A 19,767-nucleotide genomic window follows, 5' to 3' on the forward strand; every position below is an offset into this window, starting at 1 on the left:
GATTAGTGTTTCAAAGTTTAGTTCGTGTTCATATTTCACTAAAAGTTATTGCTAAAACTATTGCTAAAAGTTCATTTGCTTGCCCAAAATGTACTGCAAAGCATTTCTGGGCATGGAAGTTCGAAGGAGATGTAAAGAGAACTCCACTAGCAGACGCAAGCAGGTCCTTAAAAAAGCAGGAAGTCCCTACCTCCCTGGACTCTGCCACATTTGTGTGTATGGATTGACTGATAAAAGGAAGCCACCACCCTCAGTTTGTAAGACCTGAGCAAGGCTGCTAAGGATAGGACGTTTTGGAGGACACTGATTCATAGGGTCGCCATGAGTTGGAAGCAACTTGACGGCACTTACCACACACACACACACACAATGCAGAAGAGGTTAAGAGTATGGATTAGAGTGATCTTTCTTCCATCTGCAGGATTTAGTGCTAGATGCTAGCACTGTGCATCTTGCAAAGTGACTAAATTTCACAGAATTTAATTATGAAAAGTTCACTTAACTTCACACTTTCTTCTTGGTGCAGCTGCTCTTTCTGCTGCGCCTGCTCTCCCTACATAACTAATGCTAAGAAGTCTTAGACAACTCATTCTTCCCCTCTGCCTTAAAACTAAATACCATCTGGAAAAGTTGTCAGACATCTTTTATTCCAAGAATTCCAAAGCACTATAGAAGCGCCAAAGTATTCTGCTCTACAGCGTCCCTCGTTGTTGAAATTCTGGTCTGGCAATCCAAGGAGTCTTGGCATTACAAGGAGGCAAGAGAAAATTATCCTATTGCAAGAAACATCTGCTGTGTCTAAATTTGTAATTAAAATTAAATCAAGCATGCTGAAATAACCCAGAAAGTTTCCATTTTGAGCTTTTTCTTGTACTGAAGAGTTATTTGATTAATCTGATTGTAACCTGCACATCTGGCTGTGCTAGTGAGTTGTCATGACACTACAAAAAAAAATTAATAAGAAACTCTACAAATTACTGCCATTTTCCCAGAGAGTGAAAGGGCTATTTTTGGCACAAATTTAGTGGCAACATCCTACATCACCCACAATGCAAAGGGAGCCGGCAGGCAAGCCTTTCTGCCTTTCCACTTCCCCCTTGGGTTGCCACAGGGAATTAACAAAGGTCATTTGGAAGAGAAAAGGATTTACACCACAGGCGGCTGTACAAAGGAGTGGGGGTGGGGAGAAAGGATCCGGCTACCTGCTATTTTGATATTCATGTTGCTATCAAGCAAAAGGTTTTCAGCTTTGAGGTCACGGTGGACAATCTTCCGGCTGTGACAGTATTCAACGGCAGAGAGGATTTGCCAGAACTTGCGCCTCGCCTCAGACTCACTCAACCGCCCATGGTTGGCAAGGTAATCTGGGGAAACAAACACAGGTTTTGAAGAGTCAGTCCCAAAGAAAGCCTCCATACCCTCAGACAGACTCAAAGCAGCTTACAAAAATGCAAACAAGGCATCTCTGATACTAATACTTTTAATCCTTTGTATTTTTTTATGCATTGCTGTTTTAAGATTTACATTTTAGCGGCAGGTTGGGAAGCTGGCTGGAGTATGGACAACCGCCAAAGTTTCTGACAGGCAGACAACACAGACCAATCACCTCTCACCAAGCACAGGTGGCGTCAGCTCTGGATCTCTTCCCTTCACTGACTACAAAATAAGACAAATTGGGGGATGGTGAAATAACACCAGCTCCAGATGTTTGTGTCCCATGGGGCAGGGCTTCTCTCAATCCAGCAGAGATAGAATAATCCCCAGGTGCTGTTGCTGGTAGCAGTGGCAAGAGAAGAGGCATAGCCAGCGTGGCACAGTGGTTAAAAGCAGTGGACTCTGATCTGGAGAACCAGGTGTGATTCCCAGCTCCTCTGCATGAAGCCAGCTGGATGACCTTGGGCTAATCACAGCTCTCTCAGAACTCTCTCAGCCCCACCTCCCTCACAGGGTGTCTGTTGAGGGGAGGGGAAGGGAAGGTGATTGTAAGCCGGTTTGAGTCTTCCTTAAGTGGTAGAGAAAGTCGGCATATAAAAACCAGCTCCTCTTCTTCTTCAATGTTTGTTCAGAAAAGGCTTGTTTCTTTTCACAAATGGGAATAGTAGGTGAATATTAGTTGCTGACAAAAAGGGGATCTGCAAGAACTCATGGGGTTCAGGAGGGTTGGAACCCTCCTGATTGCAAGCTTTCTTCCACCCCCTCCAAAACCCAACCCCCCCTCCCAACCTGGTCATTCACCTTCCCCTGCGCAACCACCCTGAGGCCCACTTTTCTTCTCTTGGTCACATGCTTCCCCCCCAACCCTAATCATATATCTGCCAGCTAAAGCCTATTTTTAAAGGGGGGGGGAGTTGAAAATTTGTGCAGATGCTGCAAACCGTTGAGGACGTTAACCCTTTTTATTTCATTTTTCTGCATACGCGGGGGTCCCCAAAGTTTGCAGAAACATTTACCCTACCCCCTGGTGGCCCTGTTATGTATTTTTTAAAAATCAACACAGCGAGACCAAGTTGGAACTTAAAAAGCATATGATGTTGACCCAGATTAACTGGTGAAGACACATTCTATTGTGCCATGTAAAACATTTTCTGCTTCAGGCCTGTAGTGCCATCCTACTCCCAATGGCTTCCACGGACTTGGAAGAGTTAACTCTGCTTAGGATGCCACTCTTAGTCATAAGAGGAAACACTCCACATTCTTGTTCTGATGGCAGGCAGTCTTTGCGGCTTTGCCATTAGCAAAAAATAAATAAAAATCCTGTTGATTCTTCATCATCTGGTGACGGAACTTTTCACCCTCACCTCATGGTACATTCTGTACTGCCTGTTTACTAGTGTGACCTGAAGGTGTGGTCTTCTTTTTCCCCTGGGGCCCATTTGGGGCTCACCCTGTACCACGCAGGCTGACTGCTGAACAAGTTTGCCATTTCTAACAAAAGTCTGAAAAGCAACACACAGCCAGATTGGTTGCCAAGAAAAAAAATGAAACACACAGCATGACAGCAATCTGGTACATTCTTTCTCCAGTTTCAGGGTTCTGAAATAAGGGACATTTGTTATGGTCCACAGGAAGGGTGAAAAAAAATACTGCAAATTCACAGGCACCAGGCACTTCTGTCTCACCCCCCTCCCCGCCACCTCAGTACTACGGAGTGAGGGAATAAGCAGCGAATGTTAAATAATGGCTCTTCCTACCCATCAAGATTAAGCCTTCACATTCTGTATAACTGCAGTTTATTTAGGACATTTGTATCTCACCTTTCCCAAAGATGCCAAAAGTATCCTACACCCCATCCCCCAAAGGCTGACCCCTGATTATTCGAATGCCCTTGCTTGGGTATCCCAATGCTTGAAAAAATAAAACAGGAAGAAGGCATGCCTGCAGGTGAACTTCAGAACTTTGATGGTCCCATGTTGGACTGCCCTTCTTCCCTCCTTCATATGAGGTGCTGTGGAACCCAGGCAGGATAACGCTGCTGCAGTTGTCTTTTTTGTGGGCTTCCTAGAGGCACCTGATTGGCTACTGTGTGAACAGACTGCTGGACTTGATGGGCCTTGGTCTGATCCAGCAGGGCCTTTCTAATGTTCTTATGTTAATTTTCAGTGATATAAGTTATCGAACCTCCATTTCCTCTCAATCATTGTTCGACGTCTGCCTGCCATTATGCAAAAACAAATGGAAACTATACTTTCTGCCTTGTGTTCTTAATGCATCTCTCCAAGCTGCAGTTGTATTAACCTTTTACTATACCATTAATCCTCAAATTCCTTGTAACTTCACCAGGTGATGAGCACAGCCGTAACAATTTCTATATTAGGACTGAAACACTTTAAGAAGCGTAAGACGAGGGAGTAAGGCTGTAGTCTGCATGTTGCTAGAGTGTGCGAGGAGCTGGAAAGGAAACGTTTTACATCTTGGAGCTCGCTTTGTGAAGCTTAGTCAGCCAAGGGAAGGTGCAAACATTGCCAAACATTTTCTCCTGACAATATGTTGGTGGCGCTGTTTTCAGACACACAAAATTTGCTAAGAACAAATTTAATTTAACCAGTTTAGCTGTTTGTTTGTGCAACTGAACAAGAACTTGGCTGGCGAAGAACTGCAAGGGGGAAAGGCTGCAGTCCACCACTGTTATTTGCTACAGACCAAACACCCTGGACTCTATTTACTCCCCACCTTTCTCCACAACAGGGACCCTGTTGGCTTATATCATGCTGTTCTCCATTTTATCCTCACAACAACCTTGTGAGGTAAGTTTGGCTGAGTGTGTGTGACTGACCCAAGGTCACCCAGAAAGCTTCCATGAAGAAGAGTTGGTTTTTATATGCTGACTTTCTCTACCACTTAAGGGAGACTCAAACCGGCTTACAATCACCTTCACCTCCCCACAACAGATACCCTGTGAGGTAGGTGGGGCTGAGAGAGTTCAGAGAGGTCATCCAGCTGCCTTCGTGTGGAGGAGTGGGGAATCAAACCCGGTTCTCCAGATCAGAGTCCACCGCTCCAAACTACCACTCTTAACTACTACACCATGCTGGATCTCCATGGTGGAGTAGGTATTTGAACCTGGGTCTCCCAGATCTTAGTCCAACTCCCTGGCCGCTAGACCATTCTGGACAGAATTCTGTCTATCTCACAGTAAATGGCTGGTGAATTATGACAGGAAAGTGGAATTTTATACTTGAGACTCCAATTAGAGTATTTTGCTGGTGTGTACTTAGGGGAGGGGCTGTGGCTCAGTGATAGAGCATCTGCTTGGAATGCAGAGGATCCCAGGTTCCATCCCCGGCATCTCCAGTTAAAGGGACTGTCGCAGCCCGTGGCAATAATTGGCTTGAGCATATGGTTTTCCTCTGGATCTAAATAATAAAAAGCATTCCTTGGGACCTAATGCAGTAATGTGGGGTAAACGTTATGCCACTTATAGCTGTTTTGAAATAACTACACGGCTACAAGGTTAAAGGCACTTCATGCTGCCTGCTTGATAGTTAAGTCTGAAAAGTCGGCATTTGCTTATCTGAGGTGCTTTTCCAGGCATAGAATGGAAGGTCATCTCTGTTTTGGGGTTTTTTCGTCTCTGCTCTAAGATACAGTGTAAAGGACGGAATTATGCCACTGTCGGACGGAATTATGCCGCTGTCCGATAAGACAGTGCAGCAGTACAATAAACCTTGTACTGGGGATTTTGCACTTGTAAACCTGGTGACTTAATATTTTCCCCATAAATGAGTGAAAATGATACTGCCATGGATCCTGATTTGGATCCATGACAGAGGCCTGAAGATTCCTGACTCAGCTCAGATAACCACTGATCTGAGAGGATATAAGGAAGCCTCAAACGGCCAAAAGGAGGGAGGACTGGTAGAGGACAGCTGAATGCTGTCTGGCTGCTAGATCTCCTGGACATCCTCCTAAGATGTTAAACTAGGAAAGCAGAGAGTTGATGGAAGTTGGCTGACGCTGACCGACCTCACTCTCTATACTTGTCTCTTGCGTGAGACACATGAAGTGAGTTACAGAGAGGGCAGCAAGTCTGTCTGGCCATAACTCATTTCCATTATATTCTATCATTTCATGTCTTGCGTGATATGAAACTATACCATTTCACAACATGGAAGTTGTGAAACCCAAACTACAGAACTGGTCCATACAGTTCTTAGAACCAGAAACAGGGAAGAAAGGAGTCAGAGGCTCCCCCAACATAATAGGGGAGGCTTCTGTACTCAGAATAAGAGGCAAGAGATGTTCCTGGGAGAAAAGGAGAATCTCTTTTCTCTGTAATGAAGCTTAAGGCACATATGAAATGCTTGCATAAAACATATACAAAATCTATTAAGCCTATTCATGGAGACTCTTAGTTCAGGAAACATATTCACTGAAATTGACAAGCTAGAGAATAGCTGAGTCTTCCATATAAACACTAATACAGCCTTAAGCTTGCACATAATAAATAATATATAAGCTCTGCATTGCTGACTGTTAAGAGATACACATACCATCAGCATGTATGAAGCATTCCTGATCTTGAAAGTGATCAGACATCTATAAACATAGAATGGTTTAAATATAAAGATCATAGTATCTTATCCTCTGCACACTGCAATGGGTAAAGATACTACACTTAGCTGTAATAATTGACTATAGCTCAAATAGCTCTAATTTCAGCTTTCTCTGATAAATAGACTTCAGAACAGTATTTCAATGAATCTGAACTGGCATGAAATACTCAATGAGCTTTGGACTATAATTCTTAAATAAACTAAGAACCAGAGAATCAAAGATATGGTAAAGACATAGAAGCATGGGAAAAGTCTATGTCCTTACAGAAAAGGTTTGCAATATCTTAAATATCAGCTATGCATATGAGCTGGAGAGGTTTTAGAAATAATATAAGGTTGTACTTAATTTACTATAACTTATAGTTTATATTTCAGGTACTTTGGATAAAGAAGCTTTTTGCTATAACAAATCTTTTTCCCATTATATTTAACCATATCTTCTCTCTGTGAAACTAATCAGGTTTTTACAAGATTCTGTAACTATAGTAATCTGAATGAATCCAGAGATACTAGTTAGAATCTCATAAAGAGAAATGTATTAAAGGTTTAAGGTTAGGAAACCTTACATAGAGAAATTGCTTATAAAGATTGTATGAAACTGCTTGCATATGTTAACATAACTGAACATGTTAAAGAATCATAATGTTTGTACTTTATGACATGTTTTGAGAATATGTATTCACATGCATATATATTTTATGTGAAATAAATGTTATTTAAAGGAAGTCCCTTGTTCATAAATTTTCTGGCACTTCTCAATAGAAAGCCTACAGTCCTTGTAGGAATTATCATTGACTTCTGGCTGTGAGGTCTCGCTGAATAGATAACTCCATTTCTTAGTAAATGGTACATTCTAGGAGTGTAGACCCCTTAACGCCACAAGCCGTGACAGGACCAGGCAAGTAGGTGAAGTGAAAGACCTCTGCCTGAGACCCTGGACAGCCGCTGCGGGTCTGAGTAGACGATACTGACTTTGATGGACCAAGGGTCTGATTAGGTATGAGGCAGCTTCATGTGTTCATGTGTTTAAGTAATTAAGGTGATCTTGCCCACACTGGATTGGGATCTCAGTTCGCTGGGGTAGGGGAAAATCTGACAGGGTTATTTCATAATGCTCCACTAAGCTTTTTTAGAACCTAGTCTATGAATGCAACATTGGCTCATACCTGTTAGGAATCCTGGGAGCTGGAGAGGTGGAGACTGGCTCTCTATGGCAATCATAAGAAACTATTCTGATAGCAACTCAAAACTCTTCTCTCTCTTTCCATCACCACATCAATCCTCGCTACACCCCACCCATGCAAAAGCATTCCAAAATTTCTGCAGAGTATGCATATCTGCCTGTTTTTAGTGGAGTAACAACTTTCATTCACTCAAACATAATACGAGATGGTGCAATTTAGAGAAAGGGCACACCAGTTAGGGATAATTTACCAGAAAGATACAGAGGCGGGAAAGCCGAGGTTTAGGGACAATTTAAATTTCACAAGACTATTGTTGCTACTACTGTTGTTGTAAGTACTGTATGTATGACTGTTTCTGCCATTCAATGGGAGGATGGAGAGGACAAGGAGGGAAAGAATTGGCTTTTTGGTTAAGGGCTAAGGGACTGTGGCAAAAGATGGTTTAAGGCTTTAAGAGGGGAGTGGACATGTTCATGGAGGATAGGGCTATCCATGGCTACTAGTCAAAATGGGTACTAGTCATGATGCATACCTATTCTCTCCAGGATCAGAGGAGCATGCCTATTATATGAGGTGCTATGAAACACAAGCAGGATAATGCTGCTGCAGCCGTCTTGCTTGTGGGCTTCCTAGAGGCACCTGGTTGGCCACTGTGTGAACAGACTGCTGGACTTGATAGACCTTGGTCTGATACAGCAGGCCGTTTCTTATGTTCTTATGGCATTGAAAGGATTCATGAAAAAAGGGAATTTTGCAGAGGGATCTGAGGGAAGAAGGGTGGCATGCAGCAGACGTTCTGTGATGCAATTCAAAGCACAAGAGAAAGTCAGAACAGTTGTTTGAGGGAACAGGAGGTCTTCAGGCAGATGAGGGTGGTGTAGTGGAGGAGCAAAGGTCAGAGGCCTAAGGAAAGGGGGCAAGTTCATGGAGGGGCTCTGAAGGTAAAGACTGCATTTGTGCTGGATAAAGGAGCAGACAGAAAGTCACTGTGGAAATTTAATGAGGGACACGGCAGGATCTGAGTGATAAAAGGCGAACGATTTCAGCAGCAGAGCTCTAGATAAAAGGCAGAGGTCTGAGATGCAAGAGACACTCAGAAGAGGATAAATTGTCATGATGGAAAATGACCAGTGCATGAACCAGAACCTTTGCTGAGAGGACAGGTTGTATTTCCCCAGGATTGCAGGTGGATATGTGACATTTATTTAGAAAATTTATGTACCAGTGCTGCAGACCCCAGTTCAAGGCATCACACAAAGTAATATAAAAACCATAGACCTGATTCTGAACTTGGGGCCAGGAAAAAAATCTACAGTGTGTGGCCAGGTCCAGCAAGCCTCCAGTCCCATCCCCAAGCTGAAACAGGGCTGGGGGGTATTATACATATTTGGCCCTGAGACTCAAGACAGATTATAAAACATAAACACAATGCAATCAGACACTAGAAGACATCCAATAAACAGTAAAACAGGACAAGGATTACAGAATTAGGAAACAATGCAAACAAAACACTGTCTAACATGCAAACAATGTAGAAAATGGATTACAAAGTAGTAAAAAAACAAGCTGATGCATACAATTAACAATGCAACTACAACCCTATTCCCTTATAAAAGTGCCTTCCTGAACCATTCCATTATTCTACAGCCTTTATAAAAATGCCTTCCTGGACATTTCCGTTTGCACATTCTGTGGAACGATAGAAGAGGGGGGAGGCTTTCGGACATACCCAGACGGGATACTCCACAACAAGGGAGCCGTAACAGACTGCACATGTACAGGCAAGTTGCCGAAATTACCCATTTGCAGTGTGGCACCTTCAGAAAGCTTTGCTTAGGTAAGAAAAGCTCTCCTGGTAGAGAACAGCAGGAAATGGAACCTTGTTTACTCACCGAGAGGGTTACTTCCGCTCTGAAGTAGAAGGCCATCTTGCAGCTTGGGTTATTACCGCCTATTGCCAGGGGAGGCAGGACTAATTTTTCTATTTCCTGCCTCCTGGGCGGGAATAGCCTGGGCTTCCAGTTGACTACTAACAAGCTACTTGAGACAGGAGTACAAAAAACAGGTAACATAGATAACAACAGGTAACAGTAGTAACAAGAATACTGAACTGAGTTAACTAACTCCAGAACCTGGAGAACGGATTTAAGCAGATTGATTTGGACTATTAAGGTCCCTGATAAGCATGCCACCCTAGATCTGATTGGGTGGGCAAGATGGCCTTCTATCTCAGAGAAGAAGGAACCCTCTCGGTGAGTAAACAAGGCTTTATTCCCGCTCTGAGGGAAGGCCATCTTGCAGCTTGGGACATCCAAGAGCTAGGTCCCGGGTGGGAATTGATCTTTCACTTCGATGACATGCTGGAGTACCCTTTTTCCAAAGACCGCATCCGCAGATGCAAGGGTGTTAACTTTGTAATGTCGAACGAAAGTGGAGATTGAGGACCAGGTGGCCGCTTTGCAAATTTCATCTATGGCTGCATTGTTATTGTAAGCTGCCGCGGTGGCGGCGCTTCAAATGGAATGGGCAGTAATGCCCTCTGGAACTGGTAATTTACATGCCGTGTAGGCTTCTGAGATTGATGTGCGTAGGGCTATTGGGACATACATCTAGTGAATGCCACTCTCTTTGTTTGGGAGTGATAGGATTCGACGAGAAAGACGGGAGATGAAGTTCCTGTTGTCTATGGAAAGGTGTATTCACTTTGGGAATGAAGGTGGGATCGGGTCGAAGCACCACCTTATCTTTGTGGAACACGCAGATATCTTTACGAAGTTAGGGCTCCCAACTCTGAAATTCTCCTAGCCGAAATAATGGCTGTGAGAAAGATCACTTTCATAGAAAGGAAGCGAAGTGGGATCTCATTCAAGGGTTTGAAAGGATGCTTGGTTAGGGCTGTAAGAACCATGTTAAGTTGCCACGTTGGGAATCTAAGGATGACAGGTGGATTTGATTGAGTGACCCCCTTAAGGAACGCCTTGACCTGAGGGTGACCCGATACGGAGATGCTGTCTAGGAATGGGATGACCGTGGCTATGGCAGCCACCTGTTTGCGTAGAGTGGCTGGCCTGAGTCGCTGATTTGCGCCATCCTGTAGGAATGCTAATAATTGAGGAAAATTGATGGTCAAAGGGTTCACGTCTTTTTGTCTACACCACTTGACAAACGCTTTCCATGTATAGTCATAGATTCTTCTAGTTGATGGCTTTCTAGCTTCTAGAATGGTTGCGATGACTTGTTCATTCAGTCCGATGTCCGCTAAGCGTTGCCTCTCAATACCCATATGGTTAGCTTGTATCACCCAGGGCTGGGGTGTACAATTGGACCCTGTTGTAGGAGGCTGGATGGACACGGGAGTCTCCAAGGTCTCTCTGGATAGACATGGATGTCAGTGCCGCGTACCAGAGTCTTCTTGGCCAGTCTGGCGCGATCAGGATCACCGTCTCCCTCTGCTCTCGAATTTTTCTGAGAATCCTCGGTAATATAGGAAGAGGGGGGTATGAATAGAGTGTGCCCAACGGCCAGGGGGCCAGCAGTGCATCTGTCTGTTTCGCTTGATGATGAAAGAACCAGGAATAGAAGCGAGGGAGCTGGTTGTTCTGCGGCGATGTGGACATATCCGCTTAAAAGGTCCGCTTGTCCAGGATCATTTGAAAGACCTGAGGGCACAGGGACCACTCCCCCTCGTCGATGGTGCAACAGCTCAGCCAGTCTGCTTCGACATTCTGCATGCCCTGGATATGCTTGGCTCGAATGGTCAGAAGGTTTTTCTCTGCCCAGGTAAGTGTCTTGCTGGCCTCCTGGTGTAGTGTTGATGACTTGGACCCACCCTGTTTGTTCAGGTCGGCCTTTGCCGCCACGTTGTCCGTTCTGATGAGGACAAATCTTTTGGATATGATGTGGTGGAAGTGCTAGATGAACTGCTCTGAGTTCTAGTAAGTTGATGTGTAGCCCTTTTTCTGCTGAAGTCCAGGACCCCTAGACGATGTGTTTCTATGCGGTGGCTCTCCAACCCTCTAGTGAAGCATCCGTGAACACCTGGATGGGCTGGGGTAGGCTGAACAACTTTTCCTTTCGAAGACTGGGAGGTCGAGTCCACCAAAGGAGGCTTCTTCGGGTCTGAGGAGTTATAGTCACCACCCTGTTGCTTTTGCGAGCAATTTTTTCTATTTTGTCCTCTGGGAGTACCAGGACATCTAGGTTGGTGTCTATGATCACCCCTAAGTGGGTGATGCATTGTAAGGGTTCTAACTGACTTTCCCCCCGATTTATAATGTACCCGTGTTCCTTTAACACCTGCATCACTCCGTAGGTGTGCGACAGTGACTGCTCTCTGGACTGGACACAGATCAAAAGGTCGTCCAGATAGGAATGCAATTGTATCCCTTCCTTTCGAAGTACTGCCACTAGGGTCACTAAGACTTTTGAGAATACCCTGGGGGTGGACCCCAGGCCGAAGGGGAGGGCCCTGAACTGCAGGTGAAGGCCCATGTAGGCAAATCTCAGGTACTTTCAATGAGCAGAGTAGATTGGTACATGTAGGTATGCCTCTTGTAGGTCTATGGAGGTCATGAATGCCCCATGTTGCAATGCCACTACAATGGAGGAGAGGGATTCCATTCTGAAGTGTCTGGTCTGGACGTACCTGTTTATGTACTTCAGGTTCAGAATAGCCCTCCAGTCCCTGTTCTTTTTGGGGACTGTGAAAAATATGGAATAAACACCGGTTCGGTGTTCCACAGAGGGTACCTTTTCGATAGCTCCTATTTGCAACAAGTGGGCAATGGCCTCCATGGTCCCTGCATGCTTGGCCAAAGAGTGAAAAGTTGGGGAAGGTACAAATCGGTCTTTTAGTGTGGTCTTTACTTCTATTTGATATCCTTGTTCTATGACCTGCAACACCCATGCATCCGGCTGTGAAAGCCTCCATCGTGGGAGGAAGAGCTGCAGTCTTCCTCCCACAGGTGCAGTGATGGTGTCACTGCTTGCCCGATTTGGGGAATCTATCCCCTTTCCCCCCCCACTGGTATTGCTGATTTTGGAAGGGACGTGAAAATCTGCCTGGTCGGCAAAAGGACTGACGGTTCTCTGACCAGGAAGCCCGTCTTTGATCTTGCCTAAATCTTGGTAAGGCATGATAGGAACGAAAGGACTGCTGGAAAGGATTGGGATCCTTTCTTGGTGGTTTGGCCATGATGCGTTTCTTATCCTTTGACTCTATTAACATATTATCTAATTTTTCTCCAAAAAGTTTCCCACCCTGCAGTGGATAAGCCAGAAGGGGTACCTTGGCTTTGACGTCAAAAGGCCAGACTCTTAGCCAACGAGCCCTACGTATGGCAACAGATCTGGCTGAGAAAGAGAGAGCATCCAGTGAGGCATCTGCTAGGAAGGCAGAAGCCTTGAGGACTCAATCAACACCCTCTGTCACTCTCTGATCTGCTCCTAGGAGCAGCTGTGAAAGCTTCTTTGTCCAGGACTGGGAAGCCCGCGCCATAATTGCTGCTGTGGTATTAGCCTGCAGAGTTAAGGTAGAAGCTTCGTGGACTTTTCTGGATAAAAAATCCATTTTCCGATCTAATGGATTTTTAATGCACCCCATTCCGTCCTCTGCTGGGAGGTCTGGACAATGCAGGGCAGCCAAAGGAGCGTCTACCACTGGTAACTTAAAAAGTTCCATGGCTGCAGAAGACATGTGGTAAAGTTTTTTAGTAGCTGCAGGAAATTGTCTATTAATGGTGGATTTATCCCACTCAGTTTTAATCACCTGCTGAAAATATTCAGGCAAGGGAACAGTTTTGATTTGTTGATTTACTCTTGGAAAATAGGATTTGGTGCCTTTTGGCCAGACTTGAGGTTTGGTTTCCACCACCGTTTCAGCCTCATCATTAAGCTCAAGAGCAGAGAGGGCTTTGCAAAGTAAGGGTTGATAATCCTCAGAAAATAAACAAGGAATGTTTCCCTCCACCATTGTAATTTCTGTGTCAGAACTACATTCTCCCTCCTCCTTAATGCTGCCTTCGGAAGAATACACAGAGGCATGGTCATGCACTACAGTATGGGATGGCTGATTACGATTAGATTTCATAGCCGCTTTTGTAAGCCAAGGCGCGCCTTCTGCCTGGCTGCAGCATTCATCTCTACTGCAGTAGAGTCTATGGGAACTCTCAGAATGGGAGGGGGAGTCGGGAGGAGAAGACTGTTTTTGGGTGGCTAAAGCCTGGGCTATCATGGCTGCCACTTGCTCTACCGTGGCTGCTCTCCCTCCCGCTGGCTCGCCCGGGGGAAGGGAGACCTTACCTATGGCCGATTTCGAGCAGGGACAGGAGCTGCAAGCTTGCGGTAATCCCTCAGTATCCACGGAGGAGGGGAGACTGCTAATGATCGCACCAGAATCGTCGGTCAGGGGCCGCGGTTTTTTCGCGCCCTTTTTGGAGTGGGTGCCATTTTGCTTCTTCTTAGAAGCTTTCTTGTGGAGAACTTGCTCCTCGGCTGGTGCCTCGAGCTGGCTGCTCCAAAAGAACGCTGAAGCGGCAAACGGAGGGCGTGCCGGCTGCTGGGACTGCTTGTGATCGCAAGGCGCGATCGTGATCTGCCTCCGAGAGGAAGATGTTCTCCTCTCTGGCAGCTAAAGCAGCAGATCCTTTTGCAGCCGGAGCTTGCATTTTAGGTTAAGAGTTAGAGAAGGACAGTATTTTTTTTTTTGGTATAGGACTAGAATAAGAATAGTCAAAGAAGAATAGGAAAGGAGATAGGACCTATCTAAGCTAGCCTAAGGTATAGAGAAGTCAGAGCTCTGCTGACTACGTCCTCTCCCCTGCAGGGCAGGAGAAAAACTGGAAGCCCGGGCTATTCTCGCTCAGGAGACAGGAAACAGAAAAATTAGTCCTGCCTCCCCTGGCAATAGGTGGTAATAACCCAAGCTGCAAGATGGCCTTCCCTCAGAGCAGGAAAGGTGGTCCTACAGACAGGTGGGCCCCAAGGCCATTAATGGCTTGAAGAGGATGAGGAGTACCCATAATCAGAGGAGCATGCCTATTATATCAGGTGCTTTGGAATGCAGGCAGGACAATGCTGCTGCGGTCGTCTTGTTTGTGGGCTTCCTAGAGGCCCCTGGTTGGCCACTGTGTGAAAGGACTGCTGGACTTGATAGGCCTTGGTCTGATCCAGAAGGGCTTTTCTTATCTAACTAATCTATCTGTTCTTATGTCCTTAAGTGAGGTAAGAGCATACCTGACCTCATCCTCAGATAGTTATATCATTCCTTCTATATACTTGCATGTCACAGCCTCTTAAGCCTGTGGTACCAATTTTTATTTCTCCACCCGAATATGTGTGTATTCTTCTCCTTCATCTTCCCGCCCAGCTTCTGACAAAACAGGATCTCGGCCACGGAACCTTGTGTCACAGTAAAAAGTCAGCGGTATCACAAGATTCCCTTTGTTTTTATTTATTGTTACCAAGTAGCATTACAGAAGCTCACATCAAAGTAACTAAGAAGAGTGTTTATACAGCAGAGGGCAGTTTTTTGCAGCACCGGCATCTGTAGTTTTATGAAAGTCATTCACCCTATTTCAACATGGGCCTCACTTTTTACAAGGTTATTTTTTATTTATTACCTCCTTGGCCCACCTCCTTGTCGTGAAACTTGAGGGAGAGTGCAGAGGGTTGTCAGGAGGCCTTCCATCCTGGCACCGACAAGCCCCGCTTATTGTGCACCTTCCAACCAGTCCTTGGAATCAATTTTTAAAGTTTAACACTTGTGTGTCTTCCACTAACATGTTTGCCTAATAACTCATAATTTACTTTATCTTAGCTTCTAGAAGCTCATAATTTACTTTATCTTAGCTTCTAGAAGCTACATCCTAGTTACACACCAAACTAGAAATGTTCTATTAACTAGCATACTTCTCAATTATATGCAAGGACTCCCATGCTCTGAATTATGAATAATAATTAGCATGACTGATTGATGCATCTCAATCCTTACATCTACATTTTGCCTACTATTTTAAAAATCTTCCTTTTTTCTTGTTGGTAACAACCATGCAAGCCACGAAAACAGCCCTACCCACCTCTGCCTTCCTGCTGAAGAAAGACTCATTTACTTGTTCATTGAAGTCACCTTTAAAGCTCTTATCTTCTTACCACTAGATGTTATTTTGCAAAATGTAAAGAACAATTACATAAGCCTAACTACGTAGTGGCTGGCACTAAACCCTGCTCTTTCGCCAGGAACAACACACAGAGAGATAAAACACACCACACTGACAAGTCTGAGCTAAATAAGGACGGCTTATTCCTATGTCCTATATGAATACTAAGAGAATTCATAAGCAACAAGACCGTGGGTGTGGTCGCATGGAAGATTCTCATGCTCCCAGTTCAGTCCTCTAGCCTGGGCAGGAAACACGTCACTAAGCAGCAGGCTGAATCTTTGGGCTGATGTTCTTTATGGGATCCTACCTACCGGGCAAATTTATACTGATCCCTCAGGTGTCACCCTCCGCCATGTGGATGAGCAGAAGGCCAGGGTAGGTGCATTGAACGAATCAGATATGCAGAACTGAACTGAATCATTTATTCCCATAAACACCTACAAGCACAGATGTTCTGAGCAGAAAAGCCTCTAGCATAAACATTTTGGAATGAATAATCCAATACGGCCTTGTGTACACCAGCATGGTGTAGTGGTTAAGAGCGGTGGTTTGGAGTGGTGGACTCTGATCTGGAGAACCGGGTTTGATTCCCCACTCCTCCACATGAGCGGCGGAGGCTAATCTGGTGAACTGGATTTGTTCTCCTACACACGAAGCCAGCTGGGTGATTTGGGGCGAGTTACAGCTCAGTTAGAGCTCTCTCAGCCCCACCTACCTCCCATGGTGTCTGTTGTGGGGAGGGGAAGGGAAGGTGATTGTAAGCCGGTTTGAGTCTCCCTTACGTGGTAGAGAAAGTTGGCATATAAAAACCAACTCATCTTCTTCTTCTTCTTCTAGGTCTGTCTTCTTTGGGTGGCTTGCAAATTAGGTTATTGTCCGCTGATAATCTGCTTTTGACACAATGTTTTAAAACTGATTTACATTTTTCAAAAGGTCAAACAATAAAAGCTGAATGGGGGGTGGTCCCCTGCTGGAGCTGAGGCCCAGTTCTGATGGAGAGGGGCCTGGCTGTTCCTTGCTCTCCTGCCACTGACCTCATCAACAGCAACTGAAATAGGACAGTCACAAGACATCGAGGAAACAGCAAGTAGCCATGTTGGTCTGTAGAAGAAGAGCTCAAATCAAGTTCAGTAGCACCTTAGAGCCCAACAAGATTTTCGGGGTATAAGCTTTCGATAGTCAAAGCTCCCTTCGTCCGATCAAAATTGTTGGTGTAAATGTATTTATTTATACTTATTTATTTATTGAATTTATAGCCCTGCCTCATTCCCAGCCAAGGCCCAAAACTTAGTTGCAGTTCGGGCACCACGTGAAACCATGGCTAGGTAATACTATGGTTCATGTGACTGCCTGAACATGGGCAGCTCCACTAACAATGCTTAATTACTGTCGATCAAACTAGGATCTGAAACTGGTTTGAAGCTGGTTTGTCAATCAGAACATTTATTTACACTTTGCTCTTCTCTGCAGCTTACGCCATCATCCTTCCCATCCTCTGCTTCACCTTTACAACAACACTGTTTGGTAGGTTAGGCTGTGAGAGCGTGAACAGCCCAAGATAATACAGGGAGCTTCTGAGGGACAGATAATGACCTTGGGCAGATCATGAGAGGGAGGGCACCTTGGCCATCTTCTGGGCATGAAGTATGGGTCACTGTGTGTGTGTGGTGGGGGGAGGTAGTTTGCAATTTCCTGCATTGTGCAGGGGGTAGGACTTGGTGACCTGGGCGGTCCCTTCCAACTCTATGATTCTATGACAGCAAGAATTCAAACCTGGGCGGCCCGGACCCTAGTCTCACACACTAATCATTGGACCATAGTCGAAGCACACTTCGAATTAAAGGAGTTCTTTTCGAAATGTTCCAGTTATTCTGAATTGCTTTTGAAAATACTGGGAGAAGCTTACCGGCTGAATACGTTTCCACTGGAAATCCTTGGTACAACATTGATCAGGAGTACCACAGACATGCTGCTCTTATGAACCACAGACCTCACCTGTATAAAGCCCCACCTTCAGACCTGCTATAGAATACCTGAGATAGCAATTATACCTTTGACGCAAAAAACCATAGCATAAAAGAAACACACACTCAGCTGAATTCACATGAACAGGTCAAAGCATTTTTCAAATGTAAACAAAGGGAGATGATGTAATGATGATAAAAGCCCTACTTCTGTTTGCGATAATCTCATCGTAAGATCTGATTAATGGTTTTACTTACGGATTTCAGTCAAACTGGTTATGTAATTGTGATGGGCCAAATAAGGTGGGTCTAGAAAATTTCATTTCTCAAAAGTGACAGGTTTGAGAAAGCTTCTACTAAACAGGCCAATTCTGACTGGATTAGTTCACTGACATTGCCAGAATCGCATCCATCCCCACAGCCCTAAGCGCTACACAGTGTTCATGGTATCCCAAGAAGTTATACAGACCACGTGATTTCTTTTCAGGAACAAACTTCACATTGAGGTCTAAAAGCCAAATCAGCTGAAAGATCAGCCTTCCCATCAACGGGATGCAGCCAAAGTTCTTCCTACAAGCACACTTAGCAATTCTTAGCAATTCTTGGAGAACTGATCAACATCAGTTCTCCAAATTCCTCAGTCCCTCTTCCCTGTAGAATGCCCTTTGCCTTGAGGCGCCGCCTGGCATCTATGTTGTTCTCATTTAAGTGCGGGGCCAAAACATTTGTTTACCCCGGCTTTTAATTAAGGGGTTGATCTTTTGAAACAATTTTTGTAAAATTGTTTTCTGATCAAACTATTTTTTTGGTTAAACAGCATGACCACTGCCTTATATTAAAACACAAACAAAAGCAAAATGATATGAAAGGTTTTCAGTGAAGGCATGGCTGAGGCAGAAGAATACATGAGCTGACCAGTTATTCAGGGAACCAAACACGATGGCTGCTTTACAGATAGAGCTGCTGGCTGGTAACCAGTAACTGACCAAAACCTTCTGCAGGTCACACGCTGCACCTGACTAAGATTGACAATGTGCCACATGTGTGAATGCTCTGTCCTGGCTCCCACTTTGTGGAACAACCTGCCTGTCGAGATCAGGAAGCCCCCCCCCCCACACACACCTCTATCATTCAGCAAAATGTGCAAAACAGAAATGTTCAGGAGGGAATTTTTTAATGGGGCATTTTATTTAAAAGGAACAGAATGACAGTGTAACAGAACACCTCAGGAGGATGTTTTTATAGGGGAATAGGATTGTAGTCTATTGCAATGGTTCCTGTATGTATCACCTTCCTTTTACTGCATTGTATTCTACCTCTGTAATCCACTTTCCACATTATGGTCTGCCATGCCTTTGTTTTTTTTTGCATGGTTTTATCATTATGTCATTCAATACGATTGCATTGTTTACTGGATGTCTTATGCTGCCCGGTTGAACTGTTCTCTGTATTTTGCAATCTTCCATGAGCCTCAGTGAGAAAGGCAGGCTATAAAGTCAATAAATAAAAAAATAACCAGCACAACTGAAGAGGATTCTAGGTAAAAACCAGACAGTAGGCCACAGTGACAGACAGCTAGCATTCACAACAGACATTTCGACACACCAGCTGAACCCTGCCCTAAGGAGATTTGGAGGGGCTGCCAGCAAGATAATAATTTAAGCTGCTGCTTTTCTTCAGGGACGCCAGCTCGCTTGTTAGGAATATTGGAAGACAGAGTCAAAGAACTGAGGTTAAGGACATACACAAGACAAAACAAAATCCAGTGTTAAGCCCCCTCTCCCCTACCCCATTTGAAGCAACCAAGTTCAGCAATATATTGTGTTATCTTTTTTGAAAGTAAATAAAGTCAATGCCAAAAAGAAAGAAAGAAATATTCCACTTAATCCATACAAACATTTTCTAACTATACATGCAAACAGTCTACGTTGTCCTTGCTTGCCAATTAATAGTTCACCAATATTTCATTCTCAGGGGTCAATATTTCATTCTCAGGGGTCAGAGAAAGCCAGTACATACTGATATGGTCAAAGAAGTATTAACTATTCATCTTCTGCTTCAAGCGCCCCTAAGAGAGACTGTACCAGTAAGAAATCTAAGTTACTTTCACCCAAGTTCATTCTTTCACCCCAGTTCATTCTTAGAAATCTCTCTGCTGTCTTTTTACATGTGGGCATGTCTGATAACTTCCATATGTTGTTCTATGTGAGGTAATTCAGGATAAACTGGAAACCACCTTAGACTTAACACAGAACAATAGCTGGAAGAACAATAGCCTTTCACTTGGAAGCAAAGCAGCTTCCTGTCCAGAATACAGGAGCGTGTTCCTTACTTGGAAGAGTAAAAAATAGTGAAGGTATTTGGAAAAGGCTGATATTTTAAAGTATGTGATCTTAACTAACTGAAC

General features: G+C 44.5%; 1 protein-coding gene across 1 annotated transcript in view; it reads right to left on the reverse strand.

The window, feature by feature from the left end:
• The window catches only part of SIK2 (salt inducible kinase 2), a 79,211-nt gene that overhangs the window by 31,454 nt on the left and 27,990 nt on the right, over positions 1 to 19,767 (reverse strand). The window contains exon 4 of the mRNA XM_056860244.1: positions 1,203 to 1,364. Within this exon, the coding sequence (XP_056716222.1) occupies positions 1,203 to 1,364 (162 nt within the window). The remainder of the gene's footprint in view (positions 1 to 1,202; positions 1,365 to 19,767) is intronic.

The sequence above is a fragment of the Euleptes europaea genome, chromosome 14, assembly GCF_029931775.1.
Source record: "Euleptes europaea isolate rEulEur1 chromosome 14, rEulEur1.hap1, whole genome shotgun sequence".
NCBI classification, from domain to species: Eukaryota; Metazoa; Chordata; class Lepidosauria; order Squamata; family Sphaerodactylidae; genus Euleptes; species Euleptes europaea.